Source organism: Chlamydotis macqueenii, chromosome 5 (assembly GCF_036417535.1).
Source record: "Chlamydotis macqueenii isolate bChlMac1 chromosome 5, bChlMac1.mat, whole genome shotgun sequence".
Taxonomy (NCBI): domain Eukaryota; kingdom Metazoa; phylum Chordata; class Aves; order Otidiformes; family Otididae; genus Chlamydotis; species Chlamydotis macqueenii.
Window position 1 is genome coordinate 66,552,711 of NC_141560.1, and position 24,521 is coordinate 66,577,231.

The 24,521-nt window shown below is 38.0% G+C and overlaps 1 protein-coding gene across 2 annotated transcripts in view; it reads right to left on the reverse strand.

Moving 5' to 3' along the window:
- LUZP2 (leucine zipper protein 2) overlaps positions 1-24,521 on the reverse strand; it is a 206,133-nt gene that overhangs the window by 45,883 nt on the left and 135,729 nt on the right. Inside the window, exons 6-7 of one of the 2 annotated variants that reach the window (XM_086748690.1) lie at positions 17,758-17,820; positions 15,338-15,400 (exon numbers count right to left, since the gene is read on the reverse strand). The exons of the other annotated variant lie outside the window; for it this stretch is intronic. Of the exons in view, the coding sequence (XP_086604816.1) occupies positions 15,338-15,400; positions 17,758-17,820 (126 nt within the window). The remainder of the gene's footprint in view (positions 1-15,337; positions 15,401-17,757; positions 17,821-24,521) is intronic. 2 annotated transcript variants of the gene reach the window in all.

Genomic DNA, 24,521 nt, shown 5'->3' on the forward strand with positions numbered 1-24,521 from the left:
ATAAGAGGTCAGGGTGGCATCTCTGATGGTGCGCACTGCTAAAGAATTCGAATCACATGGAAGATGACGGATTGCCACACGGTGTGGGCTAGACAACTAGGCAACTTCTCCATTCAGCACCATCAATTTAAATCAGTGGAATACCAGAGCTAAAGTCATGAATTTCAGGATGTCTCATTTTCTTCAACACAGGCATTATGTAGGCATCTGAAAATCCAGGTAGGCGATCGGAAGCAGGTAACGGTGGTTACAGGTGACTGCTGCTTCTTTCCTTCCAGCGGAATGTCTGGTGCTATACAATACACTGTACTCAATTAAACTGCAGCCATATTAAAAATCATGTTGGAGGAAAAGTGTTTAATTTCTTTAATTGCTGCCTGACATTAGAAAGCATTTGTTAATCTAACATATTGTAATAACACATCAAAGCTGACATCAATGAGAACATTTTCAGTTTATGGTGAAAACGTATTCTTCCAAAGAACAGGCTTGTAGGTATTGACAGTTTTTCTGAATGCGTCATTTATCAAGTCTTACTCTTATTTTTGTTAACATGGTCATATTTTGGTGGACTAACTTTTTCTGTAACTTTCACGTATATTTATTTTATTTCACAAATTACTCAGCCAATGGGCCAGTGATATCAATCCAACTGACATCCACTGAGAATAAAATCCTGGCATTAAAATTGTGCTTTTGATGAACCACTCACTTGAAGGTAGTGATATTTATTTGACTTAGTCCTAAAACTGCAGGATAATCAATTTTTTTTTTTTTTCCCCTCAAAATTTTTGTCTATCAAGGCTGAGCTCATATTGCAACAGTTTCACTGTTGTTTTAACTTTGAAGTTTTCTAGGGAGCCTAATTCAAGTAATGTGGCTTGGATACCGATAAAGAAAAAGGACAAAATACCAGCAGGACTACATAAGACCATTTATGATAAGGAGTAAAGTGCTTTTAAAAAGCATAGACTCAAAAGACTTAAAAATACTAAGTTTCTTTTTGGCGTTCCTGTAGAATCAGGTCTTACAGATGAAACAGTGAGATAAATCATTTTTTTTCATCTTCTGAAAGAGTGCACTGAGCAATTACTGTCAGTGAAGTACGCTTTTCTACATCACTTCAATGAATGTACTTACCTTTACTCATTCTGAATTACATTACAGAAAATGCCCATATTTAAAGTCTTCTGGGCATAAATATCGGGGGGGGGGGGGGGGGGCGGGGAAGCTAATGTCAAGCAGACAGAGAGAAATCCAAATTGACCCAGAATTTTTTACAACAAGTAATTGAGACCATAGAGAATTTCTGCATATACATTAAAAATGTGAAAGCAATGCCTACATATCTTTGGGATGATGACTTTGAATGTTCAAGAATTTATAAATATCATGTAAATATAATACAGGTAGTTGAGGTGTTCGTATTCCTCAAAGTCACACAAAAGCAGCAAAAGAGGGGGGCGAGAGTGAAGTTTTGTAATCTGAAAAACAGAGGCTAGAAGCTTTACACTTCTCACTTCCTTAGTCACATTAGAAGAAAAAAAAACAAAACAAAACACATTCACTGATGGTGTTTTGTGTTCCTTTGGAGAAGTCATTTTTTTCACTTGGTCTAAAAAAATGAATTCTTTCAATGATCTTTCCTGGGACAAACACCCCTGTGTAAATACAATAAATAAATTACTATCGGATCATGTATTGTTGAGAACAGTGTGGTACTTTATAAATAAGTTCTAAATACAGCTCTTTTAAGTGTTTTTGTTGGTATTTTATGCTGAAAATGTAGATTTGAACTTCATTCCCAAAGCTCACCAGCCAATACGCTTTTCCTCAGACATTTCCTCCCCCAAGTCCTCCCATTTCTTCTCAGGAGTCAGACAAAACCTAAAGCTTTTCCTGAAGGTATAGGTCAGCAAAACCAGGCTGTGATCCTATTTCCGTATACAATTTAACAAACCCAACAGTACAATTACTCATTGAAAAATTTCCTGCTGAGAAGTCCCAGAAACAGTACCCTTTAGTATGATCAGACACCACGGGTGCTGCATGGGTCAGAGGGAGGACAGATGGAGCGATGCTCACCTTAGCATTTCAGTCTTACTTGAACCCAGATCTATTCCACTTTAATAGCAGGATATGAATTCCACCCCTAGAATAATTAAGGGTTATGGTTCAGGTCAGGCGAGTGGCGTGGTTGCATGGCTGTACAGCTATTAAAAATACTGCATGCTTGTTAGTGCAGACCAAAAAAACGGTTTTTAAAAAGCTTTTTAAAATTGATTTCCCAGAAACTTTATACAGCATGTCAATATGGCATAGAGTGTATAATGATGGCTTTCTTTGGTGATTGTTTTTTTCGTGGGTGTTTTTGATTTGGTGGTTTTGTGTTTATTTTTTTTTTTAATTTTATTTTAGAATTACTCCATTCCCTTTCTTTTCCTTATATAAAATTTCAAAGGTTTGGGTTTTTTTTTTTTCTTGCCAGAAAAGTCTACATCATGGCTTCACATTAGAAGAATCACATGTGGAGAGATAAAGAGAGTCATGACTGGGTTTTCTGAGCTTCAAGACATGATAAATTGGGATTTTATTTGGTTATTAAGAAATTTCTAAGGATGTGTTGTATTTCATACCAAGGATTGCTGTTTATGAGGACAAAATTCTCATACATTCTGCTTAAATAGAAAACATGATTGACTAAGTGATGTTTAATCACACGTTAAATAGGTTGAATATTCTAAACTCTGTTTTTTTTTTTTCCTGCATAGGCCTTAAATAAATGCTTAAGAAAAAAAAAGATAGACTATTTACTGTATGACTCTTACTTTTAGAATTTAACCAGAAATTTGAATCAATTATCTGGTAAACATAATTCCACTATTCTTATTCTGTAAGCATTATTTGTATCTTAGAAAAAGAAACTTACTCTTCTAAATTGTACTGTTTACTGTAGCACAAGGTGTTAAATATAACTGAGAATAACACTTTTTGGCAGCTATTCCATTTCATCAGACATGCAGCAAACCCCAGACATTCAGTAACATCTAAATTACATTTCAAGCACTTGCAACAAGAACAAAAAAATCAATTAAAAACATCTTTTCTGCAAAGTCTCACAGCTTGTACATTTTCTTAATACTTATTACTGCCACAATACTTTTATCTCTCATTTGCGGCTATTCTGGATGTACATTTGAAAAAAGGAGATAAGACCTTTGTGCTTTTTTATTAGCTGAAATTTCACTTTTCCTTCCTCAACCCTTGCGCTCTCCCTTCACATAAAACTCATTACAATGAAAGCAAAACAGCAGTTCACTAGGGTTTTACTAATGTACTCAACCTCTACCTAAAGCAAAAAACCTGTTTCTCTGCAGAAACAGGCTCGGATAACGTGCATGAAGACACATATCTCGCATATCTCACCCTTGCGCCTGGTCTGTCTTTTTATCCCCATAGGAGATTTTCCTCCCTTCAGACCAGGCCAGAGCACCTTAGGTTTTAGTTGTGGATAACAAATCCCCATGCTTACAACAACCTGCCGCTCTTCCTTTTCTAAGTCAGTCATCTTTAAACAATTGCATTGCTTATTTCAGCAGCAAGAGGACAAACATGAGGGGGTAAGCATTTTAAAATTCACGTTAGGCATACCAAAATACTACATCTCTGTCAGCAGTGCGCGGGAAACATTTACTTTCTCTTTTCTTGAGGGATGATTAGTTCACATCTTGCCCAAAGTTTCAGCTTTTTGGTTTTGGGGCTTCTTTCTAAGATTTGACCATTCAAGTCGAAACCCATAATTCAGCCAGGAAGACACAAAAGAGAACACACAACTAGTATATTTGGTAATATCACTTAACTTAAAAGTGTTTGTCAATGGATAACTACCTTAAAACTTCCAATTTTGAAAACATTACCTCATATTCAGCCGATGAATAAAGTAAAACCTAGAACATCCAACGTGTACAGTATACATTAACATCAGCATATTTAAAATCACAAAGTGGCTCCAAATCAGCCAACAATGAGTAATACAGAAATCTCAAAAACTCTCCCAAAATGCACGTTAAATGTATTGTATTTATTTTGGGAATTTCATGGTGCAGATGGGCTCTGAATTTGCTGTCAGCAATATCCCAGAAAACAGGATTAAACAAGGGGAAAACCAAGTAATACAGAACTATACACTCAAATAATTTCTATTTCTGTCTGATTTGGAACAAATTCCGAGGCATTCAAAACTGCCTCTGCTTGGAGCATGCTCATTTTAGGACATACACCTCAATGTGCTCCAGATGCTGACTGTCTGGAGCCAGGTGATGTCTCAAGTGGTCACTCCACAGTATGGTTCATTGACAAACCCCAGGGCCAGGAGAGTAGCTGGTTCTGGATTTCAACATGTGCCAAGTGCCCCCAAGGACCTGGCGCCCAAGGCACCAATTTGCCTGCTCCTCCAGCCTCTCTGGTTCCAGGGAAAGCCAACGTACATGGGTATCATGGCTGCTGCCTGCTCTTCATTTTCATGATTTGTTGTGTTTGTGCCTGACCATTCTGTCCCTTACTGCGCGGAGGCTGACAGTGTATCTTGTCCTGACATCCTCACCATAAAAAGTCTTCAGTTCTAATATTTCAGAAAAAGACATTTTTTCTTGGCAATTTCTACACTGACTACCACTGCAGAAGCTTAAATGTTGAAGAAAAATGATTGTGCCAAAACAGTTGTTCTCAAAGTGTACTTCTGGCGTTGGCATTATTCATACAACATCTTGTTCCCTTTTGACATATAGCACACACGGATTCAAGTCCCTAGTTTCCCCAGAAAACATTTCCTCTTTTTCCTGCTACATGTTTACACAAGATCAGGCTTTGACTCATCTTTCAGCTTCTTATATGCCTTTCCTTCAGTCCTATTTTTATCTTTGATCTTCGGGCAGCTTGGAATCTTTCAATACTTTATGTGACAAAGTTTTTAAATTTTTCAACCCTACTAGACACATTCAAAATCATTATTATAATTAAACCTTTTGGAAAATGTCAGTCAAAGTCCCAATCAATTTCAATTTGATATCAACAGTAAATCTCTCCTCATTTTAGCAGGAGCTGGACCAGGTCTGTAAGCTGATTGAATAGCTGTATGTTGCCAGTTAAATGTGGAGCTGCTGCTGCTGGATTTAGGTAACCTTGTCTCACACTGGCTATTGACTAGCCTTGTCTCATATGATAACTCAAACTAGCTATTTAAGACTATATTACCATCTAATGCAAGTCCATGTCCTTAAGGCCACATCCTCAGGGCCATATAGAAGCTTTTTAAATTGGATTTTTCAGTTAATTAAAAAAGTTGTGACAATTTTGCATATTCAAAAGAGTGTTATAAAAAAATGCACTGGTAATAAACTAATAGACCTGCATTACTAAACAGTATCCACATTTCACAAATCTGTAATTGTCAAAACTGCACGAAACCATTAAAAATAGAAAGTAGAAGGAAACTTGTTCCAATAAGGATATAAATGAATTATGTTAATACATAATCCAACGTTGTTATCGGGAAATATATATGATGACATTCCTCCGCCTTCTTGTATGTCACTTATCTCTTTATATTAAAAAAAAATTCCCATATTTCTAAATAGCTTCTAAGTATTTTTTCAGCAAACAACTCTGTCTAGATCTTCAGGCCCCTCCTGTGTTGCTAACATAATGTGCTAACATTAACATATCCCTAATGATCATCAACAATACACAAAATGCTAAAATATGGCATTTGAATTGGAAAGTATGCACCAGGAAAAAGACGCCAAGGTAAGCAGTGACATCTATTTCCTAGGCAAAACACACACAATCTAGATAAGACTTTCTACATAGTTTTGTCAGTGTTGTGAAAATACACTATACCACCATTCAGAGAGGAGAAAAAAAAAATACCCGACTAAAATAGAAATCAAATTTAAAAATATAATCCTGTGCTTCTTGAAAATGAGAAGTCATCACTTATCATGCAGTGAAAAAAGACCATGTAATGGAAGAGGAAATGGTTCCTATGCCATCTCTTACCACCCAAACATCAACCACAGACATTTATGCAACAGCCCTAACATATTTTACGAAAAACAACTAAGAATATTTCAATTTCCTGTCTCTCCCAGGGCCCTCAGTTTCTGCTGAGAAAAACAACTGAATAATATCCTGTCTTAAAGCATTTTTCTACATCCAATAATCTAGTCACAAAAACTGACAACCTGAAAACCAAAATTGTACATCCAACAGTAGGCAACATCCAAATACATATCTAAAATTGTATGAATATATTGATCTGATCAAGAAAAAAAAATCCTGAAGTGAATAATCAACAAAAGCATTATAAAAACAAGAAAACTAAAAGCATCACAAAACTTCTCACTTGGAAAGAAAAGAACACAATCTAGCCATTTCTAAGACTGAACTACCATATGCAGCAAGAATTATAGTGATCCTAAACCATTAAGAATAAGTTCAACATTCATCATACTACAGAGCAGAAATATCTCAGCAACAACTCCACAATCTCTTATCTTAGGACTCAAAAAACCCACCAGCTCTCACTCATGATATATTAACCCACAAAACCCTGCACAGCCTAGCCATTCACCTCAGGATATGGCCTGTCAGATTAATGAGCAAAACAACCCTGACACAAACTTCATATTCAATCCTATTATTCTCAGAAAAGCAAAACTTGAATTCTGTAAAATTATCACATTCTAGAAATGCACAGATAAATAGAATAATCTTCATATAACAACTTTAACATGTATAAAATCTACACTAAACTTACATTCCCTCAGCCATCAATGCAATTTCTTTGAGGAATATACTTAAAATTTTCTTCCTGACATCCTGATGACTTTCAACAAACAAGGATACTCCTTGAAGAAAATATAGCTATTTTCAAGCAAGTACTTAAAGTAATAGCTGTACATTATCACACTGCAACAAGAAAATTCAGCTCTCCCTACCAATGTGCTCCTGGCTGTCATACATTACCAGAGACATCAACTTCTGTGAAAGAGCATTAATTACTGATTAAGCTATTAAACATATAACTTTACTGATTTTGTAAATACCTTGTATTGAAAATGCTTTCAAAGAAAAATTTCATCAATCCATCTGGCTTTCACAAACCAATGTATACAAATGGAACCAGAGCATGAAATGCAAACCACTCCATAAGTTCTGGGCTGATCTGCATCAAGTCAGTAGATCTCTTACTCACAAATGTTTAATAATACTAGCAAAAACATGGTAATTCCTGAGCTAGAGATATAAAAAAAAAAAAAAAAAAAACCCAAACAAAAAAAACATTCTACACTGCTTGCAGCCATAATGCTGTCTCCTACAGTCAAACACCTTTGCTACAAAAGAACAAATTCTAGTTTGAATAATTACTGAAAATAATACTACTGAGGTCATCTCTCAAAGTCTGGGGCAAATTCAATGTGATATCTTTGACACAAAGTATTATTTTAGCCTTTCTTCTCCAAATTATTTTAAATTTTATTACATGGGTTGTTTTATATTTATTTACACACAGCCCCACACAACTTTTCAGCCTAATTTAAATGCTATGGTACACAGACCTTTTATTTTTAGGTGTAGTCCTAAATTTTTAAACAAATTGTTTTACACAAAAGATTATTTTTTCTCTCTAATATTACACTTTGTCCAATTGTAGACTGATAAGACTGATTGTTTTCCTTTAGTCATGTTTGTCCATCATCACTTCCATTACTTTAGGAAGTGGCATTAGGGCCTAAGCTCTCAGTTTCTTACAGACTCAGCAAAGGGTGGATGGAGAACCTGAAGACTGGAAAATATGAGCAATACCCATCTTCAGAAAGAGAAAAACTGAAGAGGTCATGACTTTAGATCCATTAGTACAACACATTTTTGGAAAAGTACTGAAAAGAATAATCAGACTACCTCTCTAGGTGACAGAGATTTATTCAGTGTATGTATCATTACTGAACTGAACAGTGAACCAATAGTCATTAGATATTCTGGTGACATCAAACCAGAACTGTGTGTGTCATAGAAGAAGGGATTTATCTGAATTTATACTGATGAACCAGAAAAAAAATAGGATGACATTCTCTAAAGACAAGTATAAGATGCTAAATACGGACAGCAATAATCAATAAAACAAACAGAGAATTTAAAACAGTAGGAATGAATGACTCAAGATGATATCACCACTGAATGTGTCATGTTTTTGTAGAAAAGGCAAAGAACACTGAGTACAGACTACAAAAATCCTTCTGCTCTGCTCAGCATGAGCGAAATGTCCAGAAGGACTTCAGTGGCCATTTTAGGGCACTGTAAATGGACAGAGAGCAAAGAAAACAAGTTCAGATGTGACTAACATGCTGTGTTAATGGTATGCAAACATGTACTGAGAGGCAAGACTGGAAAAAAATTCTACATATGTTCATCTAAAAAAGAACACTGAGAAACACAGGATAATAATCTAAAAACATGCAAAATATTGTTTAAAAGGAAGGAGTTTAAAAAAAAAATCTTGTCTTGAAGTCTGTGGGAGATAGCATTTCAGTAAGGAAGATTCAATACATATAAAAAACATTTTCTACTGCTAAGGCTAATAGACTAGAATAAGAGCAAAGTAGTAGAAATACATAAGGTTTGAACTGCTGCAGGTGTCTAAAAAAATTAGATGAGCATTGTGAAAGAATAACATTTATATAATTGAACCTTCTGTGGAGTCAGATGTTTTGTTTTGTTTTGTTTTTTCTATTTTCCACTTCTATTTTCTTTCTATTTTCTGTAGTCTCCTAAGAAAACAGCTTTTGCCAAAACTGAACCACTGCTGATGGGATTGCCTCATATGTATAAGAATTTTTGGGCTGGGTAAATATGAAGTAACCTTTCTTATTTACATATTTAAAAGGAAAAGTTCATTAAAATATTTTCAGACTTTTTGTTTCATCATCTGTCAGATTCTGCTTGTATTGTGGGCACTATTCATTTCATCTTTCATAAGAAAAGCAAAGGCTTATAGAAAAAATAAACTAAAAACCAAACAAAAACAATCTCTTTTCTGCTAATAAACTCAAAGAATAATACTCAAGCCACAGTAGACTAATGAGATTAAATTTATCAAATAGAAAACATCATAAAATAAATAAATATATAGCTAAAAGGAGGTTCAGTGTGTTACTTTCATTCATTGTGTAATTTCTGGCAAATTCCAGAGAAACTTTTTAGAGAACATTTTCCTACCTAAAGTCTTTGATAGTTATTTTCTCAATATAACATGCTTAAAAATGCTGTACTCTAAATGTGTAATAACCAGTAAGTCTCCTTTTCCAGACTTTATTCAGTTGTTATGCAACATGCTGAAGTCAGTCTGTAGCTTATAGAACTTCTTATCCCTAGTAATGTCACTAGTTTAAGACCTCCAGGGGAAAAAAAAAAACCAAAACACAAAAAACCCCCCAACCAACCAACTCTAGTATTTTGATTTACATTTCTATTTATGACTGATATTTTACAATAGCGCTTTTTTGTTGTTGTTTTGTTTTTCCTAAGCAGCATTGCTAAATTTCTCAAGGGAGGTTGCAGAAGATCCAGATGCCGAGGAAACGCACACTACAGGCTAGAGATCCTGTCTGAAAGCAAGATGAGATGTAGCATTCTCTCAGGGAAGTGGATACGACAGGCTCATAGGAAACCATCCTCAGTTTTCTCTATTATCATCTCCTTTTAACATTGAGCTACAGAAGTTACGTTTAGCATTACAGGGCAATGTAAAATCAAAAACAAAGATAAGAGCATTCTTTTTTGTGCTAAACAAATCAGTGTATAAATAAAGTCTGAGGAAAACAATGTTGCCTTTTTTTTTTTGAAAGCTTTCTTCAAGGAAATGAGGAGTTTTATGGTACTTTGAATATAATGAAGAATCCTTTAAAACGTGTAAAATGGACTAACTTTTCAAAAATGCAAGGTCAGCTGAATGCTGCAGTTGATAACAGTTTTAAGACAAGCAGGTGCAAATCACGGGTGAAGTGAATGTACATTTATGAAATGGTTGGATTTGGGTCAAGCCTGATCACCAACTGTATACAAATAGCAGAATTGTAAAAATTCTCAAAACATTGCATCTTCATACACATGCAAGCACACAAACGACTTCTGAAAAGGTTATCAAAGATTTAAAACTATGTAATCAATTATTTCAAGGCCAGGCAACAAGGCTATTTACATTTTAACGTTTAACACAAGTTCTCTGCTAAGTTGGGTCTTCAGTGGTTTTGTAAGGGATTTTTTTGTTTGTTTTTCTTTCATCATTTTACCTTTCTCTGCAGGGAATGCAGAATCTTATAGTTAGCATCACAGAAAAAAAAAAAATCCTTTGCAACTCCAGAAAGTAGGTTTACTGTGCCATGTAATTAACTACTGCTAATAAGGAGGAAAACACATATGGTGGCACCAATTTTACTTTAGAGGGAGGAATGGTATAAATATTTACCACAGTTAGTATGTTAAGAAAACAATTTCATGTAATTTTGCTTTCCTTGGACTCTATTTACCATATCAAATACATGCTTTAAAATTATTTTCACACATTCAAATAACAAATTGATTAGTGTAGCACTGTGTTTTCCAAAGAATTTTGAAAATGGTTGTGACTATAAATTTCAGACTTTTAAGTACAGATTTAGTTAGGTAAGTCTTTAAAACACATCCTTTGCCCCTTATTTATAAAGGCAATTCAGATGTTTCGCAGACAAAAAATAGTTCCTTAAAAGAAAAAAAAAAAATAAAACCAAACCATTATTTTTAAATCTGCCTTTTCTTTCTTACATAAGTCCATGTAAGCTGTTATAAGATAAGCCTAAATTTGAGATGTTGATAAGGTACTCCTTAGTCCTACAGAGGTATTGAGTGCTCAATACCCAAAACACTATTTAGGAGCAGAAAAGAGAAATGAAGGTAAATTAAAATCTTGTTCTTAATTTGTGGTACTGCACTTCACAGAAAAGTGTGGGTTCAAGAGTACCACCATGGAAACAAACTAGACATCGTGAGGAGCATCAGAATTTGTCAAGCATTGGGAGCAAGGTTCTCCTCTTCCCTACCCTGTTCCTCTCTTCCAGTCATCCCCACTAACCTAGCCGCCTGCTTTCTCCTTTTCCTCTCTATTTGAGCACCCCCATCTTTGCTGCTTCCTGATGCCTCTCATCTCCCAGCTCTGCATTTGTCTTCTCAGACATCCTCTAGTTTGATGCTGTTACCTGGGCACCTGGTAGCTCTAAACATGTGGAGAGGTCCAAGGACCCCTCAGGGCCATAGGCAAGCAGTTTGTCAGTGTAAATATCCACCCTGACAGCTACGCTTGAGGAATCAGCCACGTCCATGTACCCAACTGGAGGGAATGTTGTTTGTTCTTCAGAGGAAGGTGCATAATTATAAACCATACTGCTCATGATAAGACCATGCACAGAATACTCATTAGCAATTACCCAATTTGTTGTAAGACAGATGCTATTTACTTGCTTATTTAAATTATACTATGGAACAATGATTAAGTACATTGGTAGGCTAGGCTTAGTTAGCTGTTGCTCACATTTGATTTTTTTTTTTTTAGGACTCTCTATCAACATATTGTGACTTAGAATTTAAATGACAAAAGGGAAAACAGATTAAGCAGTAGATGAAATTCATACTTCTGAAACTCTGAAGCAGAATCCTTACAAGTTCATCACAAAAAAAAAAAAAAAAAAAAAGGTAAAAAATAGACTCAATCCATAATAGTGAAGCATTCTCACTTGGTTCATTTGAAAGAAAGATGATTTCAAAGGTATGAGATACTTGTCTAAATTGATAGTGAGTTATTGCCGAATTTATTTTTCTTCATCTCATATTCCTATCAGACACACAAATAAGTTAGTTCCATGAAAAAAAAAAGTATTTTTAATTCTTTTCCAATTTAGTAAAACATGTGATGACTTCTAGGACAGTACAGCCAAGTGATGGGAAGACAGTTAATGAAGGAGAAGTAATTTGAAAACAAGTGGTTATGAATGCCTGAAACAAATGCAGACCTCCATTTAGCAAAGCATTTAAACTTAAGAGTACTTCACCTAATTAGGGTTTTAGGACCACAATTAAACTATTGTAATTAAGAGTGGACTCCTCCAGAGCTATTAAATATCTACTTACAAAGGCAGCTCTAAAATTAAGAAGCTTGAGTGAAAACTTTTATTAATCATTCCTTATTTTTCTCATTATAATACAAAGTCAATTTTAACTTTTGCCAACACTTTAAGGATACTATGCTGCACAGTTTAAGGGACTAAGCTCTGACAAAGACACAGAGGCTTAAATTCCAATCTCAGCAGAGACAGCGACAACCTTTATAGCCTTGAGCACATCACTTAATTTCTGACTCTCACTGCTTACCTGTCCTACACCATTATATCGCACACAAAGACAGACAGACAAATAGACATCCACACATGCCACATCATTTATCAGCTAGATTACAAAAAGATCGGAAAACATAAGAAGAGTAAATGCACACCAAATACGATGAACTCATATTTACTACCACTTGTTAAGTTAGTGTCACACAATATTAAAAGTAGATATAATTTACCAGTTCACTGGAGTAAAGGAGAAAGATGTCTTTCTTCCTCCCTTCATCTTTCTTTCCTACTAAATCCCCAGAGCTTTAGTCAGTAGAGAGAATAATGGACAAAAACAGTTACCAGAATTTAAAACTCATAGACAACTATTTCTTGATGTTGATGTTGATTATGCAAAACAAAAACCAAACAAAAGAAACTCAACTTACTTCACATATAACTTCCCAATTCATTCCACTGCAGAAACCCATAGTTTAATGGGTGCAGACTGAAGCATTCCCTCTTACTCTTTAGAAATCTAATAGCCTGGAGCTTACATCCTTCTGGTCAGCTGCTATGAGAAGCTTGCAACATTCAGAGCTACACAGAGAACAGAATTCCCTAAACTCCTCAGCAAGGCACACACAAAACATAAGGTTTAATGAGGTGGTAACGTGGTAACTCACTCACTCTCCCCACCCTCCAGTGGGACAGAGAGAATTGGTAAAGAAAAGAAGGCAAGACTCATGGGTTGAGATTAAAAAGACAGTTTAAGAGAACAACTGAAGAACAGAAAACTGAGAAGGAGAACAAATAAAAAACCCCAAATAACAGAAAATATCAAAGCACATAATTTACAATACAATAGCTCACAGTGGATCCTGATAACCAACTTCTTCCCAAGTAGCAGGAGACCCTCCTCACAGATATACTGAGCATGGTGTCATGTGAGATGGAACAGCCCTTTGGCCAACTGTCCCAGCTGTTGGCTAATCAGTAACCTATCCCTACCCACAGGTTCCACCAGCTCCAGATCCTCTCCCAGCTCATTTGAAAATTCACTCTATCCTAGCCAGAACCAGGACAACTGAGTAGCTCTCGAAGGACTAAAAACAGAGTCTGCAGTGCAGACACCCATATTCAGTCAGATGAGACCCAATTTCATTAATATTTACACTAGATGCATTACATCCATTGTAACACAAACTCCCTCCTTTCCACCACAAAAACCTCATCTTCCCATGTATACCTTAACCACTAAATTGTCATTCCTGAGGAAAAGTCCTCTATAAATAGTTTACTGAACTAGGATCAAGGGAAGGTGGATTTCATTTAATGTATGCCAGGCAGCCTTTCCCATTTGTTTATTTCTTCATGCTCAAGTTTTCCTTCTTCACATCTGTAAGCGATTTTCAGGTGGGCAGCTTAGGGTAGGAGTGTCCCCTTGCTAAGCATTACTACATGATCTCGTGTAATTCAGATCCATTTTCAGGATCACTGCATGTCAGCATAACAAAAACAATAAATAGACAGAGTGGCACTGAAAAAATCCTTCTGCTTCAACCAGAGAAAACAAGCTTCCACATCCAGGCAAGTTTAGAAGATATAATCTTTTTCTCTGTTCAAACTCTCACAATACCTAAGCTGAATTTGAAGAAAAATGTGTTATTTTTGTTCAGGTTAGCTGGTACTAAAATTTAACTGCCTAAATGTATAATATGTCTAGTTTCTATCTCTAAATTGATTCCTCTTCTTTGCGTCTTATGACCACCAGAAATAAATGTTCCTGAAAAACCTTGAAATCAATATGTAGATGAAAAAAAAACCAACCAAAAAAAACCCCCATAAAATCACACTGCATGTTTCAAATGGCCTGTTATTCCATCTTTACAGTACTATGCATACAATAGAGAGAGTAGAGAGAGTTAAATACCTCCAGAAGGCAATTTGGACCTCATATTGAGATGAATTACTTTGTACATAATTCTAGCTCTAGTCACTTTGAAGATGACTACTTATCTTCATCCTTTATGCCTGAAATAAAAGCACTACTCAATTAGCAGCCTCCAGTCAGGTGACTTGAATCTCCGTCCTCCTCCTTTAACAGGGATTCACTCCTCCGTGTGTTAACAAGGACTTGATGGCCTTCAGCAAAATATCTGTATGGTTTGTCCTTTTTTTTTTCTTTCCTCTCTCTCTCGTTTTTTTTTCTTTTTTTTTTTTTTCTTTTAAAAAATGTGTTAGCTACATTGCTATTAATTTGGATTGTATAAGCCACAGACACTTCATTTTTTTTTTCTAGAAGCTTCAGTTTTTGGTAAAAGTGGTTCAGCCTATAGCAGGAATCCAGGAACCTAAAGAACATTCCATTGCTCAAGCTTATCACAAATGCAAAGATTTTCTTTAAGTGTTAACAACAATTGACATTGCCATGAAGGAGTCCTAATCAAAGAAAAACCAGGAATAATCTGTAAAATATTCTATTATTCAGTTAGAAAGAGGAAAAATGTGTTACAGAATCTATAGAATAGGGCAACAGGCTTTGACCACCAGCAGGAAACCAGAATATTGCTTTACATGAGCATGTAAATACAGACATCCATAAACTAAATACTTTATACTAGTTTTTTTTCTATTTAAAAACAAAGACACCAGGCAGCTTTATAGGCTTTGAATGTTCTCTTCATGGCCCCAGAAAGCAATTTAATAAAAAGCACTGTCCCTGTTATAGTGGTTTGCAAAAAAAAAAGAAAAGAAAGCAAGCAAAATAGATGGTGTTTCTGAAATTGCATTATAGTATTATGTCTGTCTGGTGTTTTGAACTCTCTTTGGTATGGCGAGAAGGAAACAATTCCTCAGAATTACACTCCTTCACTACTTCAATACTGTATTAACTCTAATACTTTAGCTAACTGTAGTGAAATAAGACTTACCTTAAAAATCAAATCCTTTTTCCCATAACGAAGCTCTTTCAGCTGGGCTTGGATCTTTTTTGACTGAAAGTAAGGATAATAAAATCAGAGGGTTTTTTTTTTTAATTTTAAGTATTTATTTTTAAGATCAGGAAAAAAAAAAAAGGCAGCAAATTCTGCTGATGTTTCATCTCCACAGCAGAGCGTGCCAGTTGCCCACACTCAATAGCACCGTCCTCTGATCTGGACAGTGCAAGTGGTAGAGCTATGGAATATATTCCACATCAACTAGAGACCAATGAGGAAACCTTAAGCAACTTTAATTGTTCTAGGAGTTGTGCTTAAGAAAGTATACAGCCTCTGTGACATACAACTTATCCAAAATGGCTATAGAGGAATCCGAGTTACAATTAAGGTATCACTCATTTGCTAAATCACAAATCTGTGATGAAATTAAGAGCTATAGAGCAAAACGTATTCAGTGCATAACGTAAGGGACTCAAAAGCACGTATATGACCTCTAATTCTTTGTGATAAAATTACTTGTTTTGTGGTTTTTCTGCGCTTCTAGGGAGGGGACTTACAAGACTGATACATTTTAGTGCAGTCAGCTGGGTAAGATCATCATTAGGTTGACAGTGATCTCTAAACCACTGCTTTTTCCTGGCATGTGCCCTTTTCTATGTCCTGGCAAGTTTGAGGTTTGCACCACCCTGCCTTCCCCTCTCCAAGGGTCTGAATCCTTGGAGAAGAAAAGCCAGCCATCTAAGCTGTGTAAGATCACAAGCATGCTCCCATCTACGCAACTGGACACCAAAGAATCACAGCGCTCACCAGAACTGTTTGCACGCAGCCTCAGAGAGAGGAATGAAGCAGGAGCTTCCCTAGCAGGCAACTTATTCATGAAGGGCATTTGATCTAAGAACTAAAAGCATTCTGATTTCACACAGTTGTTACGCTTGGTGAGCACAGTGCTTAATTAAGAGCAGAAAACACACTGCGTTTCTCTGGTTGACACCACCTAACTGGCAAAACAACAACAAAAAAAAAGGATGCTCCTGTAGCGTCTTTGCTTGATCTAAGGGCACTAACCCACTTAAAAGCCACAAATTTGTTAGGATGAATCATAAAATCTGACATTCTTAAGGTTTAAAATACACTCACAATCTTCTGACTCGAGTGTTAGTTAGGTTAGGTTTAGTTTTCTGAAATTCTCCGACAGCCAAGCTTGTCACACTACAATGAATTTAATTTAATCTCAGGCTTCACCCTTAAAGACATTTATGTTGCAAATATTAAAGGAGACATAATCAGGGAAAAGATCTTCAAGTTAATTACCAAACATCCAAGATGTTATGCAGCTAGGAAAAACAAACTTGAAAAATAGGGGAAAACAGAAAGCTATGTTGCATACACTGCCAATTTTTTAAGCAGTAAACAAGGGAAGAAAACATATTTGTATTCACATACTGTGGCATGTTTGAAAGCAACAACAGTGATATAGGAAGATAACACAGATTTTGACAAGCTAGGAAAAAAAATACCCCAAAACCCTGTTATTTCCTACCATTGAGGATTTATCAGAAACAGTGGCTGCAGATCTCAAGTTAGACTAAATAGCTACCGTAACTAGAAATCACTACTTTGACCTCATAAGTTTTGACCTCTAAGTTAAAAGGCGGAGTCTTTAATGAGGAAAACAGTTTTGACCATAAATATGAAAATTTTAGTCAACAAGTGTTACGCTTCTGTTTCATTCTGGCAAGGTGCAATGCCTTTCACAGCAATTACATATGGAAAAACCCATGACTTAAGTCACATAAATGAGTAAACCAGATTAGTATATCGAAATATCCTCTTTCATGAAAAGTTAAATAGCTAAAGGGACTGCTCACATGAATTAAGTTACTTGTCTATTTATGTATTTGTAATAAAATAGGGCTTTTGTATCATTGACGATCTTTGCTAGCTCGCTCTTCAGTAGAGAGGAGATTTCTTCCCCTGCATTTCATAAAGTGACCCTTTTTTCCTTGAAGTAATGAACCAGTCTAAGAATCAATAAATCTTTCCTGTCTCTTAGTTTCAAAAAAGGCATTTAGCTCTTCCTCATGCCTCTCAGTCTAGGCATGGAGATAATGCAAAGGAAATCAGTTTTATGTATGTTATAGATGTATAAAATATATCCACAGAGCTATACATACTTTTCAAAAGCATACCCAAACTTCATTTTATTTGTCTAAAATTTGAGTTTGCAGCTCACTTTCTACTACATTTGAGTTGCTTCTAGTGAAGTCACAGAAATGAGTGGAGATGAGAGCGCTTTAAGAATGCCCATCATACATGCATAATATATAATATATACCAGAACCTCAGCACGAAAGACACTGATGCAAGCTTCTTTTGGATACGTTAGACTCAGAATACAGAAAACCCTTACTTACCTCTTCTGCATGAATACCACAGAGCTTGTTTCCTGACAGGAGCTTGTTTTTGAGGCTTTTGTTCTAAGAGGGGGAAAAAAAAATTAGTTTTATTACTGAGAGTTACTGAAATATTAAGGAACCCTTTAAATATTTGATCATACTGGTTTTATTTTATACATGGATAACACCTTCAAGTCACCAGCAAAGACTCAGATAAGACAAGATAGATGCATCATGGCACAATATCTGCTCTTACAAAATTCTAAAAGGCTATAACTTTGCATCAAAACCTACTTTCACAGAAACAGGATCGCACATGGAAACCTTCCAAAGCACTCTAGCAACTGAAAGCAATTTAAATTGGATATACTGATGTAAGAAAGGAAAGAAAAAACCCTCTAATTCTTACCCAGTGTCAACTGCATAGCTCAGCATCCTTTTCAGTAAATCATGATAACAACTGAGTAATGGGTCCAAGACCCCATCACTCAGCCTTGATAATCAAATTCATGGGCTCTTTTTTGCTAAATTTCACAGTTTTAAACTGCAAGTAATCAAAAACTTTAGAAGGTTAGCTACCTGATAGCCTTTTGCCAACTCAATATGCTTTTTCATGTAGGAGTTTTAAATGTATTTCTTCTCATTTTCAGGGAAAATAATAAACCTTGAGAAAATTAATTTTCAATAATCTGGTAATTCTTTCTGCACTCCTTACTCATGTTATCCCATAATTAACAGTCAAGAGTAAAGATTTATTTGCAGTGTGGACATATTTCAAAACTGTTCAGAAACATAAGTATTTGATAAGCAGATGTTCATGTGCTGGATCTAACATGCTTACACTAAAAATAAGTGAAAAGAACACCAAAACCAACTTCTCCTGCGCTAACGAACTGTGAACATACATATAGAAACCTAGCCCACCACATTTCAGGAATGTATATTCATTACTGAATAGCAATAACTTTCTTGAACATTGTGCAGAACAAGCTGGCACTAGAGAAAAAACAACAATTCCATCCAGGACATCAGTTCAAATTTAGGTCCGCATCCCACTAAAACACTGGAAGTTTTATTTCCAGAATTAGAAGCCTGGAGCTTTTCCCGAAAAAAAACTTTCTTATTATAGCAAATGCAAATAAATTAAAATTCCATTTGAAACCTCCTTTGAACAATTCCAAAACAAAGAGAAGATGTGACACAATTTCACACGTTTCACTGTTGCTATCTATTGTGCACCAATACACGTTGCCACCAAAACAATAAACCATTTCCAGCTGTTTGATCCGGGTGCCCACAGCTCTGTAATGGAATAAAAAGGAACTGGGATGTTACTTTGAATGAGACAACCCAGATTCTGCCTCACAATATGTGATTTGCAAAGGGCTGAGCATGTGAGGAGGAGGAACAAATTATGTTTTCGTAATTCTCACAGTTGATTACGTTTTTTTTTATTTGAAAATGATACTGTAGCTCATCACAGAGCAGCACCTTATTGTACTAACCGCTGTAGAAATATGGAACAAGACAAATGGCTCTGCACAAAGGGAAGCGGGTAGCAGGTACAAGATGAACAAAGATAAACCAAATAGAAACCAAAGAGATGAAGCGCACCCAGCACATCTACTGCTCACCAGGGGTATGTCTAAAGAGCCACGTTCTACTGTGATCACACAGTAGATGTGATTGGTTTCACACAAAATATCAGGACCCCTTGGTGTCATGGCCAAACAGATATGCCAAAGGCAATGCTTTATTAGGGAATTGCATGTAATTAACCCAGGAAGTCAAGCCATCACTTCATTTTGACTAACTAGCTTTGTTATCCTCCAGTCCCCTTCCACCCGACAATGGTTAGTTTAGCTACAGACTCTATCCATATTTCAGAATCAACATAAGAATGAGTTATAATCCTTACATTTTTACTCATCTATCTTCCTTTTGCGAAGTATGAACTACTCTAAGAAATACTATTAATACATTAACGATTCGCAAGTAACTTCCACATGGGCTGTTTTGAGGAGGCCCTGGCCAGTAACCCAGAATGTGAAGAACCAAATGCTTACCGCCTCAAAAGAACACAAATTGTGTTAGATGGTTGCCACAATTTCCACATTTTGTGCCAATGTAGCCTGGCAAAAAAAAATATAGTTCAAAACCAAAACTTGATTAAAATATTTTAAGTCATGAGAGGAACTCAGTTTTTGAGATTTAGCTAGGTTTAACAGGATTTACCTGTCTCATTACTCAGTCTGCAGCAGCAAAAAAAACAGGGTTACCAGAATCTAGGCAAAACAGTCATGATTTAATATGTACTTAATAATGTTTTTAGACACGACAGCAACCATTAAAGGTCACAGTTATCGCGAGCATAGTAAGTAGGAGCTTGTCAGAGGCAGATTACAACTTCTTGCTTACAATTTGAGTGATTTCGTTACTTAGAAAATGACATGTCACTGTCAAATATAGCTTTGCAATCCTAATTAATAGTGATAATTTTCTATAGCAGGATGTGAAGTATAACAAAGCCTGATTTAATCGGGATTCCAAAGTAAATGTTTTGAAATGAAGAATCTGATGGGGTACATACTTCTGTAAGCTTCCTAGGAAGGAGCTATTTAAAATCAGATCAATTAATTAGGGAGATTTTTAGGTCACAAATGCTTATTGAGTCTGGACAGAAGTTCTGACTTATAAGTCTTAGATAAGGATTCAAGATGATGCTTCTTATTTTCTTATCAGTATCAGTTGCCCCTGTACATAATATGATGATGAACCAGGCCCATCACATGATCAGGGAGACGCAGAAGGAGAGGTAGTCACTTGATCCCTATCCCTGAATGAGCTGCGAGATATGCAAAAAGATTTCAGCCATAATCAAGGTGAGCAACTTGTCACCTGGTTGCTCCGATGCTGGGACAGTGGGGCCAGTAGCCTGGAATTAGAAAGCAGGGAAGCCAGGCAGCTGGGATCCCTGTCTAGGGAAACAGCCATTGACAGGGCGATTGGAAGCGAGTCGGCAGCCTGAGCCTCTGGAGGCGACTCCTGTCAGGCATGAGGGACAGGTATTTCTTTAAGGAAGATATTGTATGCCACCCAAGCAAGCGGACCACCATAGAATCATAGAATCATAGAATGGTTAGGGTTGGAAGGGACCTTCAAAGGTCATCTAGTCCAACCCCCCTGCAAGGAGCAGGGACATCCCTGACTAGGTCAGGTTGCTCAGAGCCTCATCCAGCCTGGCCTTGAACATTTCCAGGGATGGGGAATCAACCACCTTTCTGGGCAACCTGTTCCAGTGTTCTATAACTCGCATCGTAAAAAATTTTTTCCTAATTTCTAATCTAAATCTACCCCCCTCTATTTTAAAACCATTACCTCTCGTCCTATCGCAACAGGCCCCACTAAACAGCCTTTCCCCATCTTTCTTGTAGGCCCCCTTGAGGTACTGGAAGACCGCTATCAGGTCTCCCCGGAGCCTCCTCTTCTGCAGGCTGAACAGCCCCAACTCTCTCAGCCTGTCCTCATAAGAGAGGTGCTCCAGCCCTTTGATCATCTTCGTGGCCCTCCTCTGGACCTTCTCCAACTGGTCCATGTCCTTCTTGTGCTGGGGGCTCCAGAACTGGACACAGTACTCCAGGTGGGGTCTCACCAGGGCAGAGTAGAGGGGGAGAATCACCTCCCTCGACCTGCTGGCCACGCTTCTCTTGATGCAGCCCAGGATGCGGTTGGCCTTCTGGGCCGCAAGGGCACATTGCCTGCTCATGTTAAGCTTCTCATCCACCAACACTCCCAAGTCCTTCTCCTCAGGGCTGCTCTCAATCCATTCCCCGCCCAGCCTGTATTTGTGCCTGGATTGCCGTGACCCAGGTGCAGGACCTTGCACTTGGCCTGGTTGAACTTCATGGAGAGAGGTTGAACCATGGAGAGAGGTATCCAGTTTCTGAGGGAATTAGCTGTTTGAGTGCTGATTTATCATAACCTGGATGACCCACGGAGATCCGTAGATCCAGATGAAATTGAATGTACCCGAGCCATGTGGCGGAAATTGGTACAGACTGCACCATCACCATATGCCAACTCATTGGCAGCAATGAGTTGGAAAGATGATGAGATGCCACCAGTATGTGCAGTGGCTAACCAGCTCTGACAATATGAAGACAATCTCTCTTCCCCAATGCAGGCCTGTGTCTTGGCTGACTGACTGAGAAATCTGAAAGCCAGTTTGAAAAACTGTTAGAAAAACTATCTGAGGTGTGTCAGAAACTCAAAGATTCTTGCTCCCCACCTGCATGGACCAATATCTCAGCTATTAGAAGACTTCATCCTTCTCCTGCTTAAGGGAGACGGTACACGTGATGAGGTGACCTATGGTTTACCTTGCATGACCAAAGAGAGTATATGAGGAAGTGGGATGGAAAGCCTACCTCAGACCTAGAGGCACATGTACATGAGTTGCGAGGTAAAACAATCACAAAACGAGGTTCTTCAAGGAAATTTGCTGCTCCAGTCTCCAGTGGGCAGTTCCCCAGACAGTGTAGAAGGGCTGATCTCACCTCTGATCTTATGGAAGGAACTTCTGATTCATATTCACAGAAAGTGAAGAGAAAATATTATAAACAGGACTAGAGGCACCCTGCCTCCAGCCAGGCGGAGGAGAGGTACAACAGAGTTTACTAGACCATATGGATTAAATGTCCTGGCACATCAGACCCACGAGAGTATAAGGCTCTAGTAGACACTGGTGCACAGTGTACCCTAATGCCATCAAGCTATAAAGGGGCACAACCCATTTGTATTTCTGGAGTGACAGGAGGATCCCAACAGCTGAGTGTATTGAAGGCTGAAGTAAGTTTGACTGGGAATTAGTGGCAAAAGCACCCCATAGTGACTGGCCCAGATGCTCCGTGCTTTCTTGGTATAGACTACCTCAGGAGTGGGTATTTCAAAGACCCAAGAGGGTACCGGTGGGCTTTTGGTATAGCCACTGTGGAGACAGAGAAAAATAAACAGCTGTCCATCTTGCCCAAACTCTCAAAGGACCCTTCCGTTGTGGGAAAGCTGAAGGTTGAAGAACAAAAGGTACCAATTGCTACCACCACGGTGCACCGGCGGCAATATTGCACCAACCGAGACTCCATAATCCCCATCCTCAAGCTAATTCGTCGACTGGAGAGCCAGGGGGTGATCAGTAAGACCCACTCACCCTTTAACAGTCCCACATGGCCAGTGAGAAAATCTAATGGAGAGTGGAGACTAACAGTGGACTATCGTGGCCTAAATGAGGTTACACTACCAGTGAGTGCTGCCGTACCAGCCATGCTAGAACTTCAGTAAGAACTGGAGTCAAAGGCAGCCATGTAGTATGCCACCACTGATATTGCCAATGCGTTCTTCTCCATCCCTTTGGCACCAGAATGCAGGCCACGGTTTGCTTTCACTTGGAGACGGGTTCAGTCCACCTGGAATCGACTACCCCAGGGGTGGAAACACAGGCCCATCATTTGCCATGGACTAATCCAGACTGTACTGGAAAAGGATGGAGCTCCAGAACATATGCAATACATTGATGACATCATTGTACGGGGCAACACAGCAGAAGAAGTTTTTGAGAAAGGGAAGAAAATAATCCAAATCCTTCTGAAAGCTGGTTTTGCAATAAAACAAAGCAAAGTCAAAGGGCCTGCAGAAGAGATCCAATTTTTAGGAGTAAAATGGCAAGATGGACATCGCCACATTCCAATGGATGTGGTCAACAAAATAACATCTATGGCTCCACCAACTAACAAAAAGGAAACACAGGCCTTCTTGGGCATTGTGGGTTTCTGGAGAATGCATATTCCAAATTACAGTATGACCGTAAGCCCTCTCTATGAAGTGGCTCGAAAGAGGAATGATTTTAAATGGGGCCCTGAACAACGACAAGCCTTTGAACAAATTAAACAGGAGATTGTTCATGCAGTAGCCCTTGGGCCAGTCCGGACAGGACAAGATGTGAAAAACATCCTCTACACCGCAGCCAGGGAGAATGGCCCTACCTGGAGTCTCTGGCAGAGAACACCAGGGGAGACTCGACGTCGACCCCTAGGCTTTTGGAGCCAGGAATATAGAGGATCCGAGGCCCGCTATACTCCAACTGAAAAAGAGATACTGGCAGCCTATGAAGGAGTTCGAGCTGCTTCAGAAGTGATTGGTACTGAAGCACAGCTCCTCCTGGCACCCCGACTGACAGTGCTGGGCTGGATGTTCAAAGGGAAGGTCCCCTCTACACATATCATGCAACTGATATACATGGAGTAAATGGGTTGCACTGATCACACAGCGAGCCCAAACAGGAAACCCCAATCGTCCAGGGATCTTAGAGGTAATCACAGATTGGCCACAAGGCAAAGATTTTGGAATGCCGCCAGAGGAGGAGGTGACACGTGCTAAAGAGGCCCCACCATATAACAATCTGCCAGAAAATGAGAGGCGATATGCTCTGTTTACTGATAGATCCTGTCGTATTGTAGGAAAACATCGAAAGTGGAAAGCTGCTGTGTGGAGCCCTACACGATGAGTTGCAGAAGCCACTGAAGGCCAAGGTGAATCAAGTCAGTTTGCAGAGGTGAAAGCTATCCAGCTGGCTATAGACATTGCTGAACAGGAAAAATGGCCAAAGCTCTATCTCTACACTGGCTCATGGATGGCAGCAAACGCTCTGTGGGGGTAGTTAAAGCAATGGAAACAGAGCAACTGGCAGCATAGGGGCAAACCTATCTGGGCTGCCGCACTGTGGCAAG